The sequence below is a fragment of the Pinus tabuliformis genome, chromosome 6, assembly GCF_031772625.1.
Source record: "Pinus tabuliformis cultivar Carrire ecotype Pingquan chromosome 6, CPIR1, whole genome shotgun sequence".
Taxonomy (NCBI): Eukaryota; Viridiplantae; Streptophyta; class Pinopsida; order Pinales; family Pinaceae; genus Pinus; species Pinus tabuliformis.
The window spans coordinates 790986102-791006706 of NC_142292.1; the positions used below are offsets into that span (position 1 = coordinate 790986102).

Below are 20605 nucleotides of genomic sequence, written 5' to 3' on the forward strand. Positions count from 1 at the left end.
TAATTACGCTTTAGCAGATCATGCATATATGGGCATATGTCATTATGCATTCATTCTTTCGACTACGTTCCCTACGAGATTTGTCATTTTCACCCAATTAGGAGGGGGTGGAGGTTTTGATGCGTAATGACATATATAATTCATTCATGCAGAATGACATAGAGAATACATGCTTTGGCGGAGGTTTTCACATCTTTCCCTTCAATTTACTTATTGGGTGCGGGGGCTTTTGGTCGAGCACCTAAAGGTCCTATTATAGCCACTATTTACCCACCCACCCCAATCCCCGGAGGTTTTCACATATTTCGATGGCAGCCTTAACAGTGGAGCGATGGCGGCCTGTGTCGAGAGTTCGTCCATCACCCTCACCCTCACCCTCACCCTGCCGGGCCTTGCCCTCGGAAGCGCAAGACCTCACGGACCTTCGGCAAGCATAAAGTTGTATCGATTAGCAGGCAGTGTGCCTCAGAGTGTCGGCCCTGTACCGTACCGGGTTTGAACATATCAGTCGTTAATTGCACATAGCCATTACTAACTGCACATAGTTGCTTCCCGGGGTATGGGATAAATAACCTCTCTCGGACATGTTGTGAAGGGGTACTTCTCCTCACTCGGGTAAGGTGTATTGAAAGGGGATTTCTCCTCTCTCTGTTCTGTCGGTTCAGACTTTTCTTCTTTCTCTCGGGTATGGGGTGAAGGGTTCTTTCTCTTCTGCCATCTGTTGGTAAGGACTTCTTTGCGGTAATAACTTATCTGCGGTAAGGGGACTTCCCTCTGGTCTGGTGGGAACTATGGGGCCGATGATAAAGCAAGCAACTGTGGGCAAGTTTTGCATCTCCAGGTAGAGCAAGATCGCGAAAGTAAGAAGAACTTCGGCAAGCAGTTCGATCGATCAGCGGGTAGGTACTCAAAGTGTCAATCATTACTGTGTTGGCTCGTCAATGTGGCTCATGTGAAGGTGAACTCAATCTCTCATCTATTGTGTGATGGCTAAACTGGGTATGCGTATTTTGGGATGTAAGCTAGCAGCCAACCAGCAATAAATAACCGATGTAGTTTGGGGAATGGGTGCTAAGTATCACCTCCCTCTGGGCTCCATCCGGCCAACAGCATAAGCCATCAGATGCTTTTATCTATTCGTGCCGACTTGGTGGGTTAACTTAATCTCTTTCGTCTGACGGTAAAATGTTTCAATCGATATGCTCGTAAGTAAACAATGCTAGAGCGCTACAAAGTCTTCAATCCGACATTCTATATACGTGACTTGCCTTGTATCCTTCCTCATTCATTATTTCATTATGGGTTGAGCTGTGTTCCTTCGATCCCTTTCCCTTATCCCCTATCCTACGTCAATCTCCTTATGGTTTCTGTTCCTCGTCCCCCCCTTTGTGTTATTTATTCCATTTCCTTCCTCTTTCTTCTCGCTCCCTCTATCTCTTATCCATCATCTCTATTCCCATCCCCGTTCACTCTATCTACATCCCCGCTCTATTCCCCTCTCTATCTATCCTATCTACCTCTCTCTGCTGCTTCCTATAGTCTGGCGTCCATCCCTTGTCCGCTCTATATCTACCTCCTCTCTCCCTGGTCTCTTGTTTGCTTCCCTCCTTCTTCCTAAATATCGTGCCCACCTTATTCCTTTCCCTTCCGTCCAATTGCTTCTTGGGTTCTGTCCACTCGCTTTCTGGGCCCGGTCCTGCCTTCTCCTGTCTGCATTCCCTTGTTCCTGTCATACTTTTTTCCGTCCCTGGGTGCCTGCTTTTTTCGGTGTCTGCTTGTGCTATTATCGCTGCTTGCATAGGGGTCCGTGCCTTATGGTGGGGAACTTCAAATGGGTGTAGGAAGGAGTTAGGGGAATAGGTGCTACCGCCTCCTAACGCTGGGCACTAAATCACCTCCCTTAATGTAACTACCCACCCGACTAGCGTGAATGCCTCTACCGGACCAGCATGAATGAAACTACCTTCCCTCCCTCTCTCTTGTCTGTTGGGAACGTGGGAACATAATCAATCTGTTCATTGACTCGATGGGTGAACTAACTCCTTCTCTTGGGTACCTCCTGTGATGTGTGGTCCTTATCCTATCGGCCAGTGATGCTTACCTCTCTCTTGTCTGGATGTATATGTGCTGCTATGTTCCGTGGATATGTATGGCGTGACTGATATGAAAGGCTATTGAACCCTATGGCAATGCCTTTCAGGCAATTATTGGCAATGATGGGCTATCTCCTACTACGATTTATCGGACACTACTACTGGGCTATGACCGGCTGTAAATGATTGGCTAAGTGAGATGCTCTATGTGATGGCTGCTATGTGAGGTGGCTATGTCTGTCCGCTATGTGAGGTGCTTCTGTCAGCTATGTGAGTCTTCTATGTCTGAATGTCGTATTAACCTCTTGTGAATTAACGTATGTAACGCATCTTCATTCCTTACATTGAACTGTACCGTGCAGTGAGTAACATGGATTTTTCCGAACCGTTCAGTCCAGCCCAGGTAGGAACCATTGCAATGTTTCGTAGCGCTAAGTGTGGATAGGCCTTCTCTCTCTCTTCAGTATATGTGGGCTGTAGTCTGTTCGTTGGAACCCCACTCGAATACTTGGTCAGTTGAACCCATCTCGAAAACCTAGTCTGTTGGCCCGCCCATCTCAAAGAATGTAGTCCGTTGGACCACCCATATCGAAAGATGTGAAAAATCAATCAAGATCTATCCAAGCCTAAATCACCTCCCTGACTGTTTGGGTAGTGGGCGATCTCCAGCAGGCCAGGTGGTGTATCAAGAAGATTCCAACCAATAAAGGCAGGCACCCAGAGATATAGCTCAAAAGCCTTGTTGGTCCGCGAATTCCTAATACTTCTAAAATACGGGTTTTACTTAGGCAAACGATGGCGGCCCGTTGGTCGAGCGGCTCCTATCCTCGCCCGACGCCCTTAGGTTGATTGGCGATCTAGATCTCCTAGTTAGTGATGGCTTGTCAACTCTCTTTCCAGTGCTTGTAAACTCTATTAACTCTATTTCGGCCCACAGATAATAACTCTCTTTCCCATCAAGTGATGGCTTGTCAACTCTCTATATAAGAACTCTCTTGGCAGGTGGATATATATATATATATATATATATATATATATATAGTAGGAGGGCACACTTTAGTAGGAGGGCAGGCTAAGGCCCGGTAGGGTGAGGTAACGTTAAGTGACTCGACTAACAGGAGATGTACGTTAGTGAGAGGTACGTTAGAGACTCGACTAACAGGAGAGGAACGAACGCTCGACTATAAGGACCTTTAGGTGCTCGACCAAAAGCCCCCCCACCCAATAAGTAAATTGAAGAGGGACGAAGTCACTCACTCATTCCGATGCCCACCACCCAATAAGCATCAAGGTACGTTAGTGACTCGACTGATAAGGACCCTTTAGGGGGCTCGACTGATAAGGAGAGGAGAGGAGAGGAGAGGAGGGAATGAGTCAAATGAGTCAAAGTAGAGTGTTTTATATATGTCATTACGCCATCTCGCCGAGGTGCACATCTCTATTTTATGAAGCTGCCAGAGAAGAAATAGGAGGGGCATGGTTGCAGTTAGTTATATATGAGCCTATGGTAGTTATTGCCTATATCAAGAGGTACGTTAAGTGACTAACAGGACCAGAGTGGCTCGACCATAAGCCCACCCACCCAAGAAGTAAATTGAAACTTTAGTTGCTCGACCATAAGGATGCGTAAGCAGGCTCGACTGTTAAGGACCTTTAGGTGCTCGACCAAAAGGGAGAGGAGAGGACCTTTAGGTGCTCGACTGATAAGGATGCGTAAGCAGGCTCAACTGTTAAGGAGAGGACGTTTAGGTGCTCGACCAAAAGGGAGAGGAGAGGATGCGTAAGCAGGCTCGACTGTTAAGGACCCTTTATGGGGCTCGACTGATAAGGATGCGAAAGCAGGCTCGACTGTTAAGGAGAGGACCTTTAGGTGCTTGACTGATAAGGAGAGGTACGTTAGTGACTCGACCAACGGGAGAGGTCCGACAGGGCTCGACTGATAAGGAGAGGTATGTTAGTGACTTTTTTAGTTACTTATTTGATAGGGGCCAACCAATAAGTAAATTGAAACTTGATAACTCATCGACTCACTCATTCCGATGGTGAGGGAAGAGCACTCAAACCTCCACCTCCTAAAATGGCAAGAATAGGAGGGGAATCTTTTCAAAACCTCCGCCAAGCTGTTCGTGGCCTAACACACCCATCCTTTACCCTTGAGCCTTTGGATCCTAATCTCATTGGAAAGCAAGGCAGGCTCAAATATTCGGCCAACCTTTGCCTTCGACCAACCAGCTGGATATCGTGCCCACCTTATTCCTTTCCCTTCCGTCCAATTGCTTCTTGGGTTCTGTCCACTCGCTTTCTGGGCCCGGTCCTGCCTTCTCCTGTCTGCATTCCCTTGTTCCTGTCATACTTTTTTCCGTCCCTGGGTCTTTTTTCGATGTCTGCTTGTGCTATTATCGCTGCTTGCATAGGGGTCCGTGCCTTGTGGTGGGGAACTTCAAATGGGTGTAGGAAGGAGTTAGGGGAATAGGTGCTACCGCCTCCTAACGCTGGGCACTAAATCACCTCCCTTAATGTAACTACCCACCCGACTAGCGTGAATGCCACTACCGGACCAGCATGAATGAAACTACCTTCCCTCCCTCTCTCTTGTCTGTTGGGAACGTGGGAACATAATCAATCTGTTCATTGACTCGATGGGTGAACTAACTCCTTCTCTTGGGTACCTCCTGTGATGTGTGGTCCTTATCCTATCGGCCAGTGATGCTTACCTCTCTCTTGTCTGGATGTATATGTGCTGCTATGTTCCGTGGATATGTATGGCGTGACTGATATGAAAGGCTATCGAACCCTATGGCAATGCCTTTTTGGCAATTATTGGCAATGATGGGCTATCTCCTACTACGATTTATCGGACACTACTACTGGGCTATGACCGGCTGTAAATGATTGGCTAAGTGAGATGCTCTATGTGATGGCTGCTATGTGAGGTGGCTATGTCTGTCCGCTATGTGAGGTGCTTCTGTCAGCTATGTGAGTCTTCTATGTCTGAATGTCGTATTAACCTCTTGTGAATTAACGTATGTAACGCATCTTCATTCCTTACATTGAACTGTACCGTGCAGTGAGTAACATGGATTTTTCCGAACCATTCAGTCCAGCCCAGGTAGGAACCATTGCAATGTTCCGTAGCGCTAAGTGTGGATAGGCCTTCTCTCTCTCTTCAGTATATGTGGGCTGTAGTCTGTCCGTTGGAACCCCACTCGAATACTTGGTCAGTTGAACCCATCTCGAAAACCTAGTCTATTGGCCCGCCCATCTCAAAGAATGTAGTCCGTTGGACCACCCATATCGAAAGATGTGAAAAATCAATCAAGATCTATCCAAGCCTAAATCACCTCCCTGACTGTTTGGGTAGCGGGCGATCTCCAGCAGGCCAGGTGGTGTATCAAGAAGATTCCAACCAATAAAGGCAGGCACCCAGAGATATAGCTCAAAAGCCTTGTTGGTCCGCGAATTCCTAATACTTCTAAAATACGGGTTTTACTTAGGCAAACGATGGCGGCCAGTTGGTCGAGTGGCTCCTATCCTCGCCCCTCGCCCTTAGGTTGATTGGCGATCTAGATCTCCTAGTTAGTGATGGCTTGTCAACTCTCTTTCCAGTGCTTGTAAACTCTATTAACTCTATTTCGGCTCACAGATAATAACTCTCTTTCCCATCAAGTGATGGCTTGTCAACCCTCTATATAAGAACTCTCTTGGCAGGTGGATATATATATATATATATATTAGTAGGAGGGCACACTTTAGTAGGAGGGCAGGCTAAGGCCCGGTAGGGTGAGGTAACGTTAAGTGACTCGACTAACAGGAGATGTACGTTAGTGACTCGACCGTAAGGGAGAGGTATGTTAGTGACTCGACCGTAAGGGAGAGGTATGTTAGTGACTCGACTAACAGGAGAGGTACGTTAGTGACTCGACTAACAGGAGAGGAACGAACGCTCGACTATAAGGACCTTTAGGTGCTCGACCAAAAGCCCCCCCACCCAATAAGTAAATTGAAGAGGGACGAAGTCACTCACTCATTCCGATGCCCACCACCCAATAAGCATCAAGGTACGTTAGTGACTCGACTGATAAGGACCCTTTAGGGGGCTCGACTGATAAGGACCCTCTAGGGGGCTCGACTGATAAGGAGAGGAGAGGAGAGGAGAGGAGGGAATGAGTCAAATGAGTCAAAGTAGATTGTTTTATATGTCATTACGCCATCTCGCCGAGGTGCACATCTCTATTTTATGAAGCTGCCAGAGAAGAAATAGGAGGGGCATGGTTGTAGTTAGTTATATATGGGCCTATGGTAGTTATTGCCTATAACAAGAGGTACGTTAAGTGACTAACAAGACCAGAGGGGCTCGACCATAAGCCCACCCACCCAAGAAGTAAATTGAAACTTTAGTTGCTCGACCATAAGGATGCGTAAGCAGGCTCGACTGTTAAGGACCTTTAGGTGCTCGACCAAAAGGGAGAGGAGAGGACCTTTAGGTGCTCGACTGATAAGGATGCGTAAGCAGGCTCAACTGTTAAGGAGAGGACCTTTAGGTGCTCGACCAAAAGGGAGAGGAGAGGATGCGTAAGCAGGCTCGACTGTTAAGGACCCTTTATGGGGCTCGACTGACAAGGATGCGAAAGCAGGCTCGACTGTTAAGGAGAGGACCTTTAGGTGCTCGACCAAAAGGGAGAGGAGAGGAGAGGACCTTTAGGTGATCGACTGATAAGGAGAGGTACGTTAGTGACTCGACCAACGGGAGAGGTCCGACAAGGCTCGACTAATAAGGAGAGGTACGTTAGTGACTTTTTTAGTTACTTATTTGATAGGGGCCAACCAATAAGTAAATTGAAACTTGATAACTCATCGACTCACTCATTCCGATGGTGAGGGAAGAGCACTCAAACCTCCGCCTCCTAAAATGGCAAGAATAGGAGGGGAATCTTTTCAAAACCTCCGCCAAGCTGTTCGTGGCCTAACACACCCATCCTTTACCCTTGAGCCTTTGGATCCTAATCTCATTGGAAAGCAAGGCAGGCTCAAATATTCGGCCAACCTTTGCCTTCGGCCAACCAGCTGGATGAGGCCGGATTTCTTTCCGAAGAGACAGAGCAAAGGAAGCGCTCGTAAGGATCGGCTAAGAACGAGCAAGGCTAGAACGAGCTTCGTTACTCAATATTGCAAACCTCCGGGGGTTGGGGTGGGTGGGTAAATAGTGGCTATAATAGGACCTTTAGGTGCTCGACCAAAAGGACCTTTAGGTGCTCGACTGATAAGGAGAGGGAGAGGAGGGGAATCTTGAAAAACCTCCGCCAAGCTAAAATGGCCAAATTAGTAGGATGCGTAAGCATGCTCGACTGTTAAGGCCGCCATCGATTTATCGCTCGACCATAAGGGAGAGGGCCGCCATCGAGAGGAGAGGTGCTCGACCAAAAGGATGCGTAAACATGCTCGACTGTTAAGGCCGCCATCGAGAGGAGAGGAACTGGAGAAGAATATCGTATACAAAGAGATATCTCATTATATATGTCATTACGCTAAGGTAAGGTGTGAAGTAGCTTTCCCTCCGGGGCAAAGTCCGGCAGGGCTTGCTTGACGTTAGGAAAGCAAGGACCCATTCTCTGGCTCGAAGAGACAGAGCTGTATTCATAAATACTCGAAGAGCTCCTTATGCCTGCTTGAGTGACTAACCCTGAAAGATGACTACATTAGTTTCACCCTAGCCCTGGGCATACTCTGCCCCATATACCGGGCAGATGGCTTTATTGCATACCGGAAAAATGAAAGAGGTCCATTAGGTTATTCCATAGAAACAAAGGTCAGAGGGGGGCCTCTCGGAGAGAGAAAGAAAAAAGCTGGCATATTATGGTCTTTCCTACTTGCGCCTTTTAGGGGCGGAGTCCTCACTATTCCGATGGTGAGGGCCTTTCTACTCCCGGTGAAATTTCAATAGTATGTTCTTCAAAGTAGAATCTGTTTGTTTCTGGAGTTTGATGGGGCAATGGCTTCTTCAGGAAGCTTTCCCATTTTGTCAACGATCTCTAGAAACTGTATTTAAAGCTTCTGTTGAATTCTAGATCAATCCAGCCGCTGTAATAATGATGTTCAACTAATTCATGCACAGACACATTAAACTTGCTGACGTCTGAACAGTGGTCGCGGCATTTGAGCAGTTGTGATTAATGGTCTAACACCTCCCCTTAATCACAACTACCTAAAATTTAACTTGCCTGCTGGTCTAAGTCTCAGCTAGGCTTACTGTTGGACACCTAATCCTCAATGGGTTAGTGTGGAAGCCGAATAGACAAAAGGAGTCTAAGAAACCTTGGGATGTGGAACCCAACGGTCACATAATGTACTATAAATGTATATCTCTTGTTAATAAAAATTGCACTCTCATGTTTTATCTTTCATACTCTTTCTGCCATGTGTGTGTTTAACATGGTATCAGAGCAGCAAGCGTATTCCTGCCCTGCATAATTACTGTGAGCCAAGTTTAGGCCTGGGCATTTTCAGATTTTCCAGAATTTGTCTTCCATCTCCCTATTTATAGAAATATTCTAATATATATAACATCTTCCATAATACTGCATGAAAATATGTTGTTGCATTAGGCACAACATAACAGTTACGCTGTCCACTGTTCGTTGTCGTAATAGTTACGTTGTCCACTGTTTGTTGTCATAACAGTGACGTTGTACGCCTCCTCTTTATGATCTTTTGATGACAGGAACGTTCTCCTCCATGAATGATGCGCTGACATTTCTAGATCTGTGAATGCTTTGTCAGAGGTCGAATTCGAAGGATCTATTTGCTTCGTTCAGTTAATGGCCTGCCATTAATTTCTCTGTTGAACCTGCCTGCCATTAATTTCTCTGTTGAACCTATCAGTTATAGACATAACATTCTTCTGCTTCCTTGGGCAGTTGCGGATTTGTTTGTTGACCGACAAATATGTTTTCTTAGGCTTGGCTGCAGCTTTAGAGGATGCCTTCAACTCATCTGAGAGCTTGTATGAACCCTTAACCTTGGTAATCTTGTCGCTTTTAGATAACTTGCAGAGCTGAACCAACAGTAATTTCTCATAATTGGCAGGGAGAACAACTTTATATTTTATACCAATAAATTTAGAAATCTTGAACTGGTTGGAACCCGTCCTCTCCTTCAAAGTTGAAATTGATTTTATGATAATCAGTGAATACATAGGGTGAGAAGGAGCCTGATTCGAGCCCTTGGCAGCTCGGGGCTTCTTGTCCTTGGGTGCCTTTGCCTTAGCATTGACAACAGGAGCAGGAGCAACTTCCGCCACACATACTCCTCCGCATACCACCGGTCCAAACCACCTCCTCTGTTTTATAACATATACAAAGCCTCTGTTACAAGTTTGCTGGGCGAGAATTAAACTATGGTACAGTGTTTTGAGCGTTGAAGCAACGAGTATTGTGCTGGTGTTTTTGTTCTTTGATTGATCGCAGTGCTCACGATTCGAACCATGTATATGTGGTGAACTGAGTATATGAAGACCGTGCACATGTATTGAAGCTCTAAGAAGCCCTATGTTGTTTTGGACAAGCTGTATGAGTATTAGCTGTGGTTTCCAAGCAATACAGTCGGTTCGTTCTTCCATTCATTCCACTAGAGGAGGAAAATAAAGAACGAGTTTGGAATCGTCAAGGAAACTCAATGCTTACTCAACGAACTGGCTCGTTCACCTACTCACGTGCTGTTGTGGATTTGTGTGTTCGTGGCTCCGAGGCTCCATGACTGTTGCGCTATCACATCGCACCACCACTCCACTGGTTCATAATCTCAGTCATATATTGACCCTCCTCACACCGTGGTATCACCAGACTCCATTCATACATTGTTATCATTATATTACATTGAATGCCATAATACATCTTACCCATGGTGACTATTACGACTCTTCCACCCGCGTTGAATGATGTGGGACACGAATATTGAACGTCGGTCATATAACTCTGTTCTCCTCTTACTGAGAGTGAAGCTTGGGGAATCACATCAGGGGAAGCAAAACATTTCGAATTCTCCAGGGCACATCTTGCTACTTGGATGTCGATGCCAATGTTGATGTTGTAAGAGCATTTCTTCGCTGCAACTGAACTATAATCCTCATCAAGTCTTTGCGTCACATGTGCTTCTCAACATTTCACTGAATTCGTCCCTCCATACAGAATATTTTGACTACATTTGCGTTAAATGTGTTTGACCGTGTCATGTGTTTGGGTTGTGAAACCAACTATCAAGAGGTCGTACTCAGTGTTGCACACATCGCGATCAGGATTTAATCGGCGCCGGGAAAAAAGCGGAAAAAATCGTTAAAATCGGGAAAAAATCGGAAAAAAGCGGGAAAAAATCGTTTGGCACAAAAATATTCATTTTTTTTCAATTTTTTTCAATTTTTTTAATATCTAAACCATCTACAACATAAAATAAATACATTGACACATAAATATGATAAAAAAACTAATATATAAGATGTTTAATATCATTTCTAGCGCTAAAATCACACATAACATTGAATCATGTCCTGAATAGTAAGTCCTGAGTCCCAAGTCCAACTCAGCCTCAAAATATCAACAAAAAATATGATAATGTATCTCATCATGTCATAATGTCATATACAATAAAATGAAAGTCTAATCCTATTGATTTCCTCTGCCCCTCTTGCGAGAAAATGGCACAACTTTCTCTTTCCCTCTAGATGTAGAAGCTGGTGCCTGTGGTGGTGGAAATGGCAGTGGAGTCTGACGTGCTCTAGAAGCTGAAGAACTAGTAGTAGCAGCTACAGGAGGCTGAGGTGGACGGAGACCACGTCCTCTACTGGTGGTAGTGGTAGCCCGGGTAGCCCGGGTAGGCGGTGTCACCTCCTCCTCCTGCTCCTCCAACTCCTCCTCCTCCTGCTCCTGCTCCTGCTCCTGCTCCTCCTCCTCCTCCCCCTCATCCTGCACTAACCAATCCTCAGTGGGATCCATGAGAGGCCTCTCGGTCTCAACCCTCCATTCAGCAGTGGTGTCAATCCCATCCAATGAGATGGCTTCCGTATCAGGTGTCTTCTCTAGTTGTTTCACCCACAATCGAAGATTGTAGTAGACATAGACCATGTCATTAAGTCTATGGGACTCCAACCTGTACAAAGTTCATGAAATAATAAATTAATAATTAATATTATAAAAAAAATATTGTTTAAAACTTTAATGAATTCAAAAATTTATTTGGAAATTTGCAATATTTTAAATGTTTAAGTGTTAACCTATTGCGCTTCTTGTTGTGTATTTTTTCAAATACACTCCAATTGCGCTCACATCCCGAGGAGCTGCATGTTTGGCTGAGGATGCGCACGGCAAGATTTTGCAAAAGGGGTACTCTGCCACCATACATCTTCCACCATGCGTCTACAACAAAATTACAAAGAAAATTTTAAATAAACATAAGAAAAAAATGGAATTTGAAGAAACAATGAAATTTGAAACAAAGTTACAAAGTACATACTACAAACTAAAAAATACCTGGCATTTTAACCGTCCTATCAATGACAGCCATCTCAAAGCCAAATGTGCCAGCTGACAACTTATATTGCTCAATTTGTCTAGAGACCTCCATACGTTCTTCTGGAGTTCTCACCATCTTCTGGACACAGGTTAATAATCCTTCCACGACCTCAACATCAAAATTAAACCCACATGCATAAGAAAATGCAGGGTTCAGGAAAAGGCCAGCAGCATGAATGGGACGATGGAGTGTGTTGTTCCATCGCTCATCAATGACGTTCCATAGAAGGAGTTGTCTCTGGAACCCATCATCTCCCTTGTCATCATAGTAGGACCGAATGGCTTCTTTGGCCCTATCCATGGCTTCATACAAATAGCCCATTGCGGGCTTCTCAACATCAACCAACCGAAGAACCTTTACCAAAGGTTCTGTAACAGCGCACACCTCCTGCACTCCCGCCCAGAAGTCTTCCTGGTATGAAACTAGTCTGCAGACGGCCTCTCCTTTTGGTTTGCGGCTCATTGACGAAGCACGCCACTCCTCTGAAAGAAACATTCTCTTCAAATCCCACATAGAATTCAAGAGGGATTGAAGAGATATGAAACTCGTCGCAAACCGTGTAATGGCGGGGCGCACCAACTCTTTGTTGTTGGTGCATTTTCTCATCAAGCTAAGCACAGATGTGTGATTGTAAATAAATTTTGTGATGCTTTTTGATGAGTCAACAACCTCTTTGACAAAGGGAATTTTCCCAATGTCCTCTAACATCAAATCAATACAATGGGCAGCACAAGGTGTCCAAAATAAAGCAGGATGCCTGTCCATAAGCATTCTACCAGCAGCAACATAATTTGCAGCATTGTCCGTTATGACTTGGACAACATTTTCTGCACCCACCTCCAAAATAAACACATCCAGCAAATCACATAAAGTTTTTGCATCTTTGATTTGATGAGTTGCATCAACAGATTTGATAAACATAGTCCCCAAGGGACAACTAACCAAGAAGTTTATAAGGGTTCTCCCCTTTTGGTCAGTCCAACCATCTGACATAACAGTGCATCCTGTTTGTGCCCATGATGCCCTAAAATCCTCCAATCTTTGGGTGCAGTCACGCTTTTCATCTTGAAGAAGCCGGCCTCTGAAATCATGAAGAGAAGGGAGTTTGTACCCCGGGCCAACACTGGCAATAGCATCAACAGTAGGTTGGAAAAATGGATTATTCCTTATAATGCTGAAAGGAATATCACTCCAGAGGAGAAATTTTGTCATCAACTTGTCAGCTTTTTCTTTTTCAGTTCTTTTTAGCATTGAACCAATAGTTGGTTGTGAACCAGGTGTGGTTCGAGGAACAAAATATGATGATGCAGCTACCGGATTGACTGACGCTGCAGTAGAACCTGTGCCACTTGGCCCACTTCCTTCAGCTGACCTTTTTAGTTGCCTTTTGAGTTCTTCTTTGGCGTCTCTAGTGTGCTCTAATTCTCCCAATGCTCTCATGGCTTTTTGGATAATTTCAGCATTTGTCTTTAGACAGGGCCCCACATCACGTCCAGGGATTTGTGCAAGGTGGAACTTCAACCTGTACACCCCCCCGAATATTTCCTTTCCACACAACTTGCAATACAAGTTTTGTCTATCATTCGGAGTTTTAGGGTCACCATATTCCCAGAAAGGATCCAATTTCCTTGGCATGTTTGTTTTTGAATTTTGAATTTGCAAACCTATGGAAAAATAAGGATTAGGAAATAGGAATTTAGGATTACATAAATGATAATAGTAAATACAAATTACAATTTAGCATTTGCAAAATTACAAGCTAATTATTTCCAAAATCCCAATTTCTAAACCCAAGTTACCCAACCAAATGCCAAAAAACAATGAAAAATAAAAAAAAATAAACAATGTTTAAAGAAAATGAGAAAATAAAAATAAAAAATTGGTTCTCATAGTCATAACAAATAACCCATCCCAAATCAATGAAAAATTTCCAAAAATTCTTTAAAAACAATGAAAAACAAAGTTTTTATAGAACCAAAACAAAAAAAAATTAATCTACATACCTGGTTTATGGACAAATTGGCGATCTTGGCTTGGATTCCTCCTAAAATCGCTTCGATTCGCTCCCACAACCGACGGCAACCCTCTCCCTCACTTCTTCTCCTCCTCCTCCGCGCGGACTGCTGAATGAATTAAAAAAAAATCGATTTTCCCATATAAAACCCCGCTGCCCGCGCCCTCCACGATTTTTTCACTAAAAATCGCGATTTTTTCGATAAAAATCGTTATAAAAAAAAAGTGGCGATTTTTATGTAAAAAATCGCGATTTGAATCGGCTAAATGAAAAAATCGCGCTTTTACGATAAAATCGCGATTTTAACAACACTGGTCGTACTCCATTTATGGGCATAACCAAGAATTCTGGAGTTCTTTCTGAGGGACCTAAAATCATCATTCCACCTTCTGTTATTGTTGTAGTTGCATTGAGGGAATGCATGCTATCTCAGAGGTTGAATGAGTGTGGTTTGATGATGATACAAGGACTGTGGTGAAGAGGGAATCTATTCGGCTGCGTTTCTCCGGCAGCTGTTCTGGCTTTGCCTGTGTAATCAGATTGAAGAAGTTGTTGCCTCTGATCGTCTTTTTTATTCATCATTGCAATCTTCTTGTCGAATTAAGGCTTAAGAACAATCCACAGAAAATTAGTCTATGTCGATCGGAATACCTGTTATCGTATTACTTTGAGCGCCCAGTCATACTGTGAATTTGGCATTCAAAATTCCATTCTTTAGATAATTATTCCCACGTACTTCAAATAATTATTTTATTAATTTCGATACTTGCATTTCTATAATTTGGAAGGAAGATAATCCACAAGGGTATTGCCTTTTGATAGCCATCATTTCTTCTTTGAAAGTGAGTATGATGGGGGATTTTTGGGAATGACAGAGTTCAATGTTCATAAGAATTGGGGACTGTTTATATTCTTTAAAGTTGCAGCAATTTGGCATTATTTAGGAGTTCAGTGGAAATTGTTTCAGGCCAAGACTACTCTTTGTAGATCAAATTGGTGTATTTTCTTAAAGGTTGTTCATATCAGAGATTGTTATTGAACTAGATTGAAGTTGTTGCCAGGACAAGTTCTCTTGGATTCAAGGCTGGTACAGGAACATATCTTTTTGAGGCCTGAATTGCTTATTTCCTTATTGGAAGTTAAATTCTCAGGTGAATTGGAGAAAATTCATTTTTGAATGAGGAGTCTGTTTTCCGGATATCACCATTCTTTGTGTGTTGAATCTATTGCAAGCTGCCAAGATTGATTTGAAGTTGTTGCCATAAGTTTATATAAAAGAGCAATTGGTGTCCATCTTTTCCTCATTGTTTTACTCTTTTTTTGAGGTTAAAAATGGCTCCAATTGGTGCAATATTAGAGTTACTAGACAATCTAATACTCTCTACTATGGATAATACAGTCAAAATCAGCAAGGATTTTCTCATCGATATTCATAGTTGTTTACAAGATGTACATGAAAAGATTGACTTTTTACAGCTTGAATCTCAGCTTCAGCGAGAAGAATTAAAACAAAGGAATCATCATTCTGAACATGTTTCTGTTCAGAACATTGAGACCGCAACCCATCAGAAGCAAGTCAATAATGTTACAGTTGGTTCAGATTTAGTACCCAATAAAGCAGCAGTTGTACATGCAGATGCAGAAACTCAGTCTGCACCTCCCAAGCCTATCATCAGACCTTGGGAACAACTTGTCCACAACAAGCACAGAACTGGTCTCGGATATGAGAAGGACTTGTCCTTTCATGTTCCAGACTAAAAGCCCATTCAGTTTCAGAGTGCTGGATTTATTCATGACAGTTCACCTGCTCCTCATGATAGTTCACCGCCAGCTGTTCCAGATTCTGCCCCTCTTCCACAGCAACAACAACAGATTGTGAAATGCCAACACTGTGACCGAGTTGGCCATTTGAAAGATCACTGTTTTGATCTTCATCCATATAAGCACTGTCATAAAACCACCCATTCTTCACACAGATGCTTCAGAAACAAACGTCCTACAAGAACAAAGATTCATCTTGGATGGATCGCTTCTTGGCAATGGGCATCAACAGCCAAGAAGATATTCCAAACACATGTCAGAACTTGTTCCAGAGTATTGAATAGTCTTGCAGTTGAGTTTTCTCCATCATCTCTCCTTGTATCTGACAGGGGGGGAAATGATGGTCATCTACAAGCTTCAAAGCCACATCAAGCGAGCCTGAGCCACAACCTACCACACCAGTTTCAGAGTTGTAGCCAGAGACAAAGATGCCCTTGAGCATGCCTTCAGTTGGTAATCTTGGACACTTCCTCTAGCAGAAGACTTCAACGTCTTGCTAGTTTCGGAAGAATTCTAGGAACAAAATTGAGAAGACTTCCTCTAGCAGAAGACTCCAGCTTCTTGCCAGTTTTGGAAGAGTTCTAGGAATTGCATTAAGCATTCCAGAGTTGTTGGTCATCCTTAAACCATCACAGGTTGAGACTTCCCTTTTCAGGTTGAACTTTGAAGTTCTCCCTTTTATGCGGGGTGAGACCTCCCTTTATTGGTTGAAGGTTTCCCTCTTCAAAACAATAGGAGCACTTCCTCTAGCAGAAGACTTCAGCGTCTTGCTAGTTTTGGAATAGTTCCGGGAACTGCACTAAGCGTTCCAGTGTTGGTGGTCATCCTTTAACCACCACCCTTTATAGCAACATTTCAGAGAGCACATTCAGCCTAGTGCTGCCATGCATTTTTGCACATTTTGTATTACAACTCTCTTCTTGGACTCATACATAACCCTTCGGATTAAGGGGGAAATGTTGGACACCTAATCCTCAATGGGTTAGTGTGGACGCCGAATAGACAAAAGGAGTCTAAAAGACCTTGGGATGTGGAACCCAACTGTCACATAATGTACTATAAATGTATATCTCTTGTTAATAAAAATTGCATTCTCATGTTTTATCTTTCATACTCCTTCTGCCATGTGTGTGTTTAACACTTACAACAAAACATTTCATTTTTGCCTTCTTATTAAAGGGTCCATGCTTATGCATTAGCTGGTACAGTTTCATCTTCACCTTCTTGGGTTTCCTTATGAAATTCCTTTGCTCCTTGCTTACGTACTTAACGTCAACAACCTCTTCTGGATTGGGATGCCATGCAAGATCCTGAACAAGGTAATCTAATTCATGTTCTCCCCACTTTTCGAAGGAGCCACCAAAATGCAGTCATCTTTGAACATGAGCGGCCTCCGAAGAACATCCATGGTAGTATCCTCCATAGTAACAGTGATCTTGAAAGCAGATCCAATAGAACTTCTAACAATTGGGTTATGAGAGAAGCAAGTTTTACTCTGAGTGATTTCTTCAACGACATGATCCTCAACAACATGAGTGATTTCTTGAACAACATGATCCTCAACAACATGACATTGTTTGTCAAAGATTTCTTCGAACTCAAAAATACTGCCAAACCCAAATGGGTTCCTAAGAAAATGATCATCGAAAGGATCGTTGTCAAAAAAGTCTAAAAAGATAGACATATCAGCTAGGCTTAAATTTTCCTTAAACTCTTGGCCAGCTTTGACTTCAAAGTGCACTAGGCTTGGCTCTGCCTCCCACTTCCCAAATGCGCACCACACTTTCACTGCGCAACTCTGATGAGCTCTGAAACTAAGTCTAAACCCTCAGACCAACACACCCTGTCCGCAAATCTTGCTACACTTATTGCACAAGAACGCCAAATCTGTGAAAACCGCAGCGAAATCCCAAAACACACATTCAATTCGAAGTCTTTCCTCTTTATCGCCAATAACTTACAGTAGAATCCGCTGATGCAGACTAAAAATAACCAATTAAAAACCGCCGATTTCAAGCCAATAGAACGCAGAATCTCTAGGGCCAAGATTTCTCCACGATCATCAATTTAGGGTTCCTTCAGACCACTGCCATGCCAAGAATCATTCAATAACAAACCTTCGAAGCTCTGCAACTCAAACTTGTTTGGCACGCTCACCACCAGCACGCTGTTCTCCAAGATCATCGCACACAGCTTGTTCTTCTCCAGAGCACACAGCTCTTCTACGGGTGAGCAGTCATTGTCACACGCACGACTCTCACCCCACCACGGATTTCTTGCACAAAAAACGCACAAAACATCGATTATCCTTTAGTGCTTTTGAAAACACTCCTCTCCACAATAGCGCTACCTCACAACTCCAGCAACTGAACACTGAAGGCTTCTTTCAAATGCTCTATCACAGACCTCAGTCACCACGCTTATGGCTCAATCGCCCACACTGAGCTGTCTCACAGCTCTTCACGACTCAACCTCACACCTGCTTTGCGCACAGAAAGACATCAATGCTTCTAGACGGTTCTCAACACATAGACACTACAATTGGCCTCACGCAGTGATTCACCACTCGGCCTCCTCCAAGAAGCGCACCTGAGCTCTATCTTCTGGACAACACTGGACCGCGCACACAGCGCCACAGGGCGACCTCTCACAACTCAAAACAGCCCACACCCCTGAGCTCTGATACCAAATTAGGGAGCAGAGACTCAGATACTGAACACAGAACTTGGAACTTGTAACTTGTTTTCATTTAATCGCTGAACAGATTTTTATACATAACAGAGAAAGCTCTGGAGTTTGATGGGGCGGTGGCTTCTTCAGGAAGCTTGCCCATTTTGTCAACGATCTCTAGAAACTGTATTTAAAGCTTCTGTTGAATTCTAGATCAATCCAGCCGCTGTAATAATGATGTTCAACTGATTCATGCACAGATACATTAAACTTGCTGACGTCTGAACAGTGGTCGCGCTGTTTGAGCAGTTGTGATTAATGGTCTAACATCTAGGCCATAGATATTCGCATAAGTTATCATTTTGCTCTTGTGTGCGGCGGAACGATAGTGAACAGGGGGCAGTCTTAAACAGTTAAGTGTGTGAATTTGTTCATAAAAGTATGAACTACTAATACAGGGAGGGTCTACATCTCTCAGAGTATGAATTTGGGTTGTTTTCATGGTGGATTCTTGTTATTAACTATTAAACCACAAGTAGACATGGAATCTAGTAAAAACTCGGTACTCTTGTGGGTGATGCTAATCATTTTTTCATGTTTTGATTCTTGAAACAGGTCCCGGTAGCTGAGCTTGTGGAGAAGACAATTGCTTTGTATTTCTCTGACTATTGGTGCCCATGTTGCCAAGCCTTCACACCAAAGCTTGTAAAGGTATACAAGGAACTCAAGGAAAGAGGAAAAGACTTTGAGATTGTTTTCATCTCTTGTGACATGGATGAAGAGAATTTTGAAGAGTACTACGCAAGCATGCCATGGTTAGCTCTTCCATTTGGAGATAAAACTAAGGAGGCTCTCATGCGGCTTCTCCGTGTTATAGGCATCCCATCGTTGATTGTGGTGGGACCAGATGGAAAAACTGTGACAGATGATGGCGTAAGGGCAGTGGCCACATTTGGAGTCGATGCTTATCCCTTCACTGACGCTCATCTGGAAACGCTGCAGAAGCGAAAGGAGAAGGAAATGAAAGAGGTGGCTGAGAAAACACCCAAAGAGATGAGGTACAGCCAGCATGAACACCCCCTTGTATTGACAGAGAGGCATTCATTTATCCGTGATGGTTGCGACGAAGATGGCACTACATGGTCCTATTATTGTGAAGATTGTGACTACGAAGTTCATCTGACTTGTGCTTTGAAGGATGAAGGGGATCTGAAGCAGGAGGACAAGGCTCAAGACACACATGTTGTGATTGATAAAAACAAGGTTGTGACTTGTCAGATACTCATCTGACTTGTGCTTTGAAGGATGAAGGGGATCTGAAGCAGGAGGACAAGGCTCAAGACACAGATGTTGTGATTGATGAAAACTGCAAACCCGAAGGAGTTATCTGCGATGGAGATGTTTGTTGCATGTCTGAAGCCTGATGATGATAAAGGCTGAAGCCTCATTAAATTTGATATGCTTCAAGGTCTTTGATTTTGTGTCTGAGAACGCCTGGTTATCTTTGGATAAATCGATAGATAACTGAACTTTGTTGAGTGAATGTCGCCCTATAGTGTCAGTAAACAAATTGAGTATTGGAGTCTATGTTTTGGATTCTACCATGGCAGTTCATTATGTAGTCGAGTTGACTTCCATTAGTATATAGCTGTGAAGTTTGCCTGCACGTAGTATAGTATAGAGTTGTGAAGTTTCAACTGTTCCCTTCTCTTCAATGGTAGTCTTAGTTTGTAACTAAGACTTCAAGAATATATAGTTACTCAGTCGAGTTGACTTTCGAGAATATATAGTTGTTGACAAACTAAGACTTCAAGAATATATAGTTACTCAGTCGAGTTGACTTTCGAGAATATATAGTTGTTGAGCTTGCTTTTACATGTGGATATTATTAAATCCTGGAACTGTGTTTGGCTTTGTACCTGTTCCTGCTGGTGCCTTCTACGGTTTACTTCTTGCCACGGTCATGTTATGCTGTAACTAAGTTATGTCTCTTGGCGGCTAACTATCCGATGTGGAATTCTAATCATTTAGTCAATATTGCAAGCTATCGTGTCATAACCATAAAAGAAAATTATAGAATATTTATGATTTATGTTTTTAGTTGTTTATTTGTGTGTCTGGTTGGATGAGAATGGGGTGATAATGGGGTGATATCCAATAGGCAAGATTGAAACACAGTAATCTAATTGTTAATTCATTGAATGGTGCTTAATATTTGTTACTTATATGTGTTTGTTTATTCACTTGGTAGATGTGATCAAGTTGACTTTGTTCATTCCAATGTAGGGTGGGAAGAGCCATGGTTTTCCTGGCTACTCAGTTCGTTTATTTCTTAAACATTTGGTTTGCAGATTGGCCTTATCCATATGGTTAAGTGAGTTAATAATATGCAATGTCATCCTTAACTAGTAATAAGCACAAGAACAAGTTTCCTTAAGTCTACATG

At 43.3% G+C, this 20605-nt stretch overlaps 2 protein-coding genes across 3 annotated transcripts in view; one reads left to right on the forward strand and one right to left on the reverse strand.

Moving 5' to 3' along the window:
• Window positions 1–20034, forward strand: part of LOC149261142 (putative nucleoredoxin 1) — a 30370-nt gene extending 10336 nt beyond the window's left edge. Inside the window, exon 4 of the mRNA XM_089421658.1 lies at window positions 18775–20034. Within this exon, the coding sequence (XP_089277784.1) occupies window positions 18775–19449 (675 nt within the window). The 3' untranslated portion in view covers window positions 19450–20034. The remainder of the gene's footprint in view (window positions 1–18774) is intronic.
• Window positions 10407–12292, reverse strand: LOC149261143 (uncharacterized). 2 transcript variants are annotated; one of them, XR_016248388.1, is made up of 2 exons: window positions 11356–12292; window positions 10407–11231 (listed from the first exon to the last, which is right to left on the reverse strand). XR_016248388.1 is itself a non-coding variant. In XM_089381193.1 (2 exons), the coding sequence occupies exons 1-2, from the start codon at window positions 11481–11483 to the stop codon at window positions 10748–10750; spliced, it is 612 nt and encodes a 203-aa protein (XP_089237319.1). In that variant the 5' UTR covers window positions 11484–12292; the 3' UTR covers window positions 10414–10747. The 2 variants fall into 2 exon arrangements, 1 of the variants encoding a protein (XP_089237319.1); XM_089381193.1 differs by having other exon boundaries at window positions 10414–11231.
• Window positions 20035–20605: the final 571 nt, after the last annotated feature.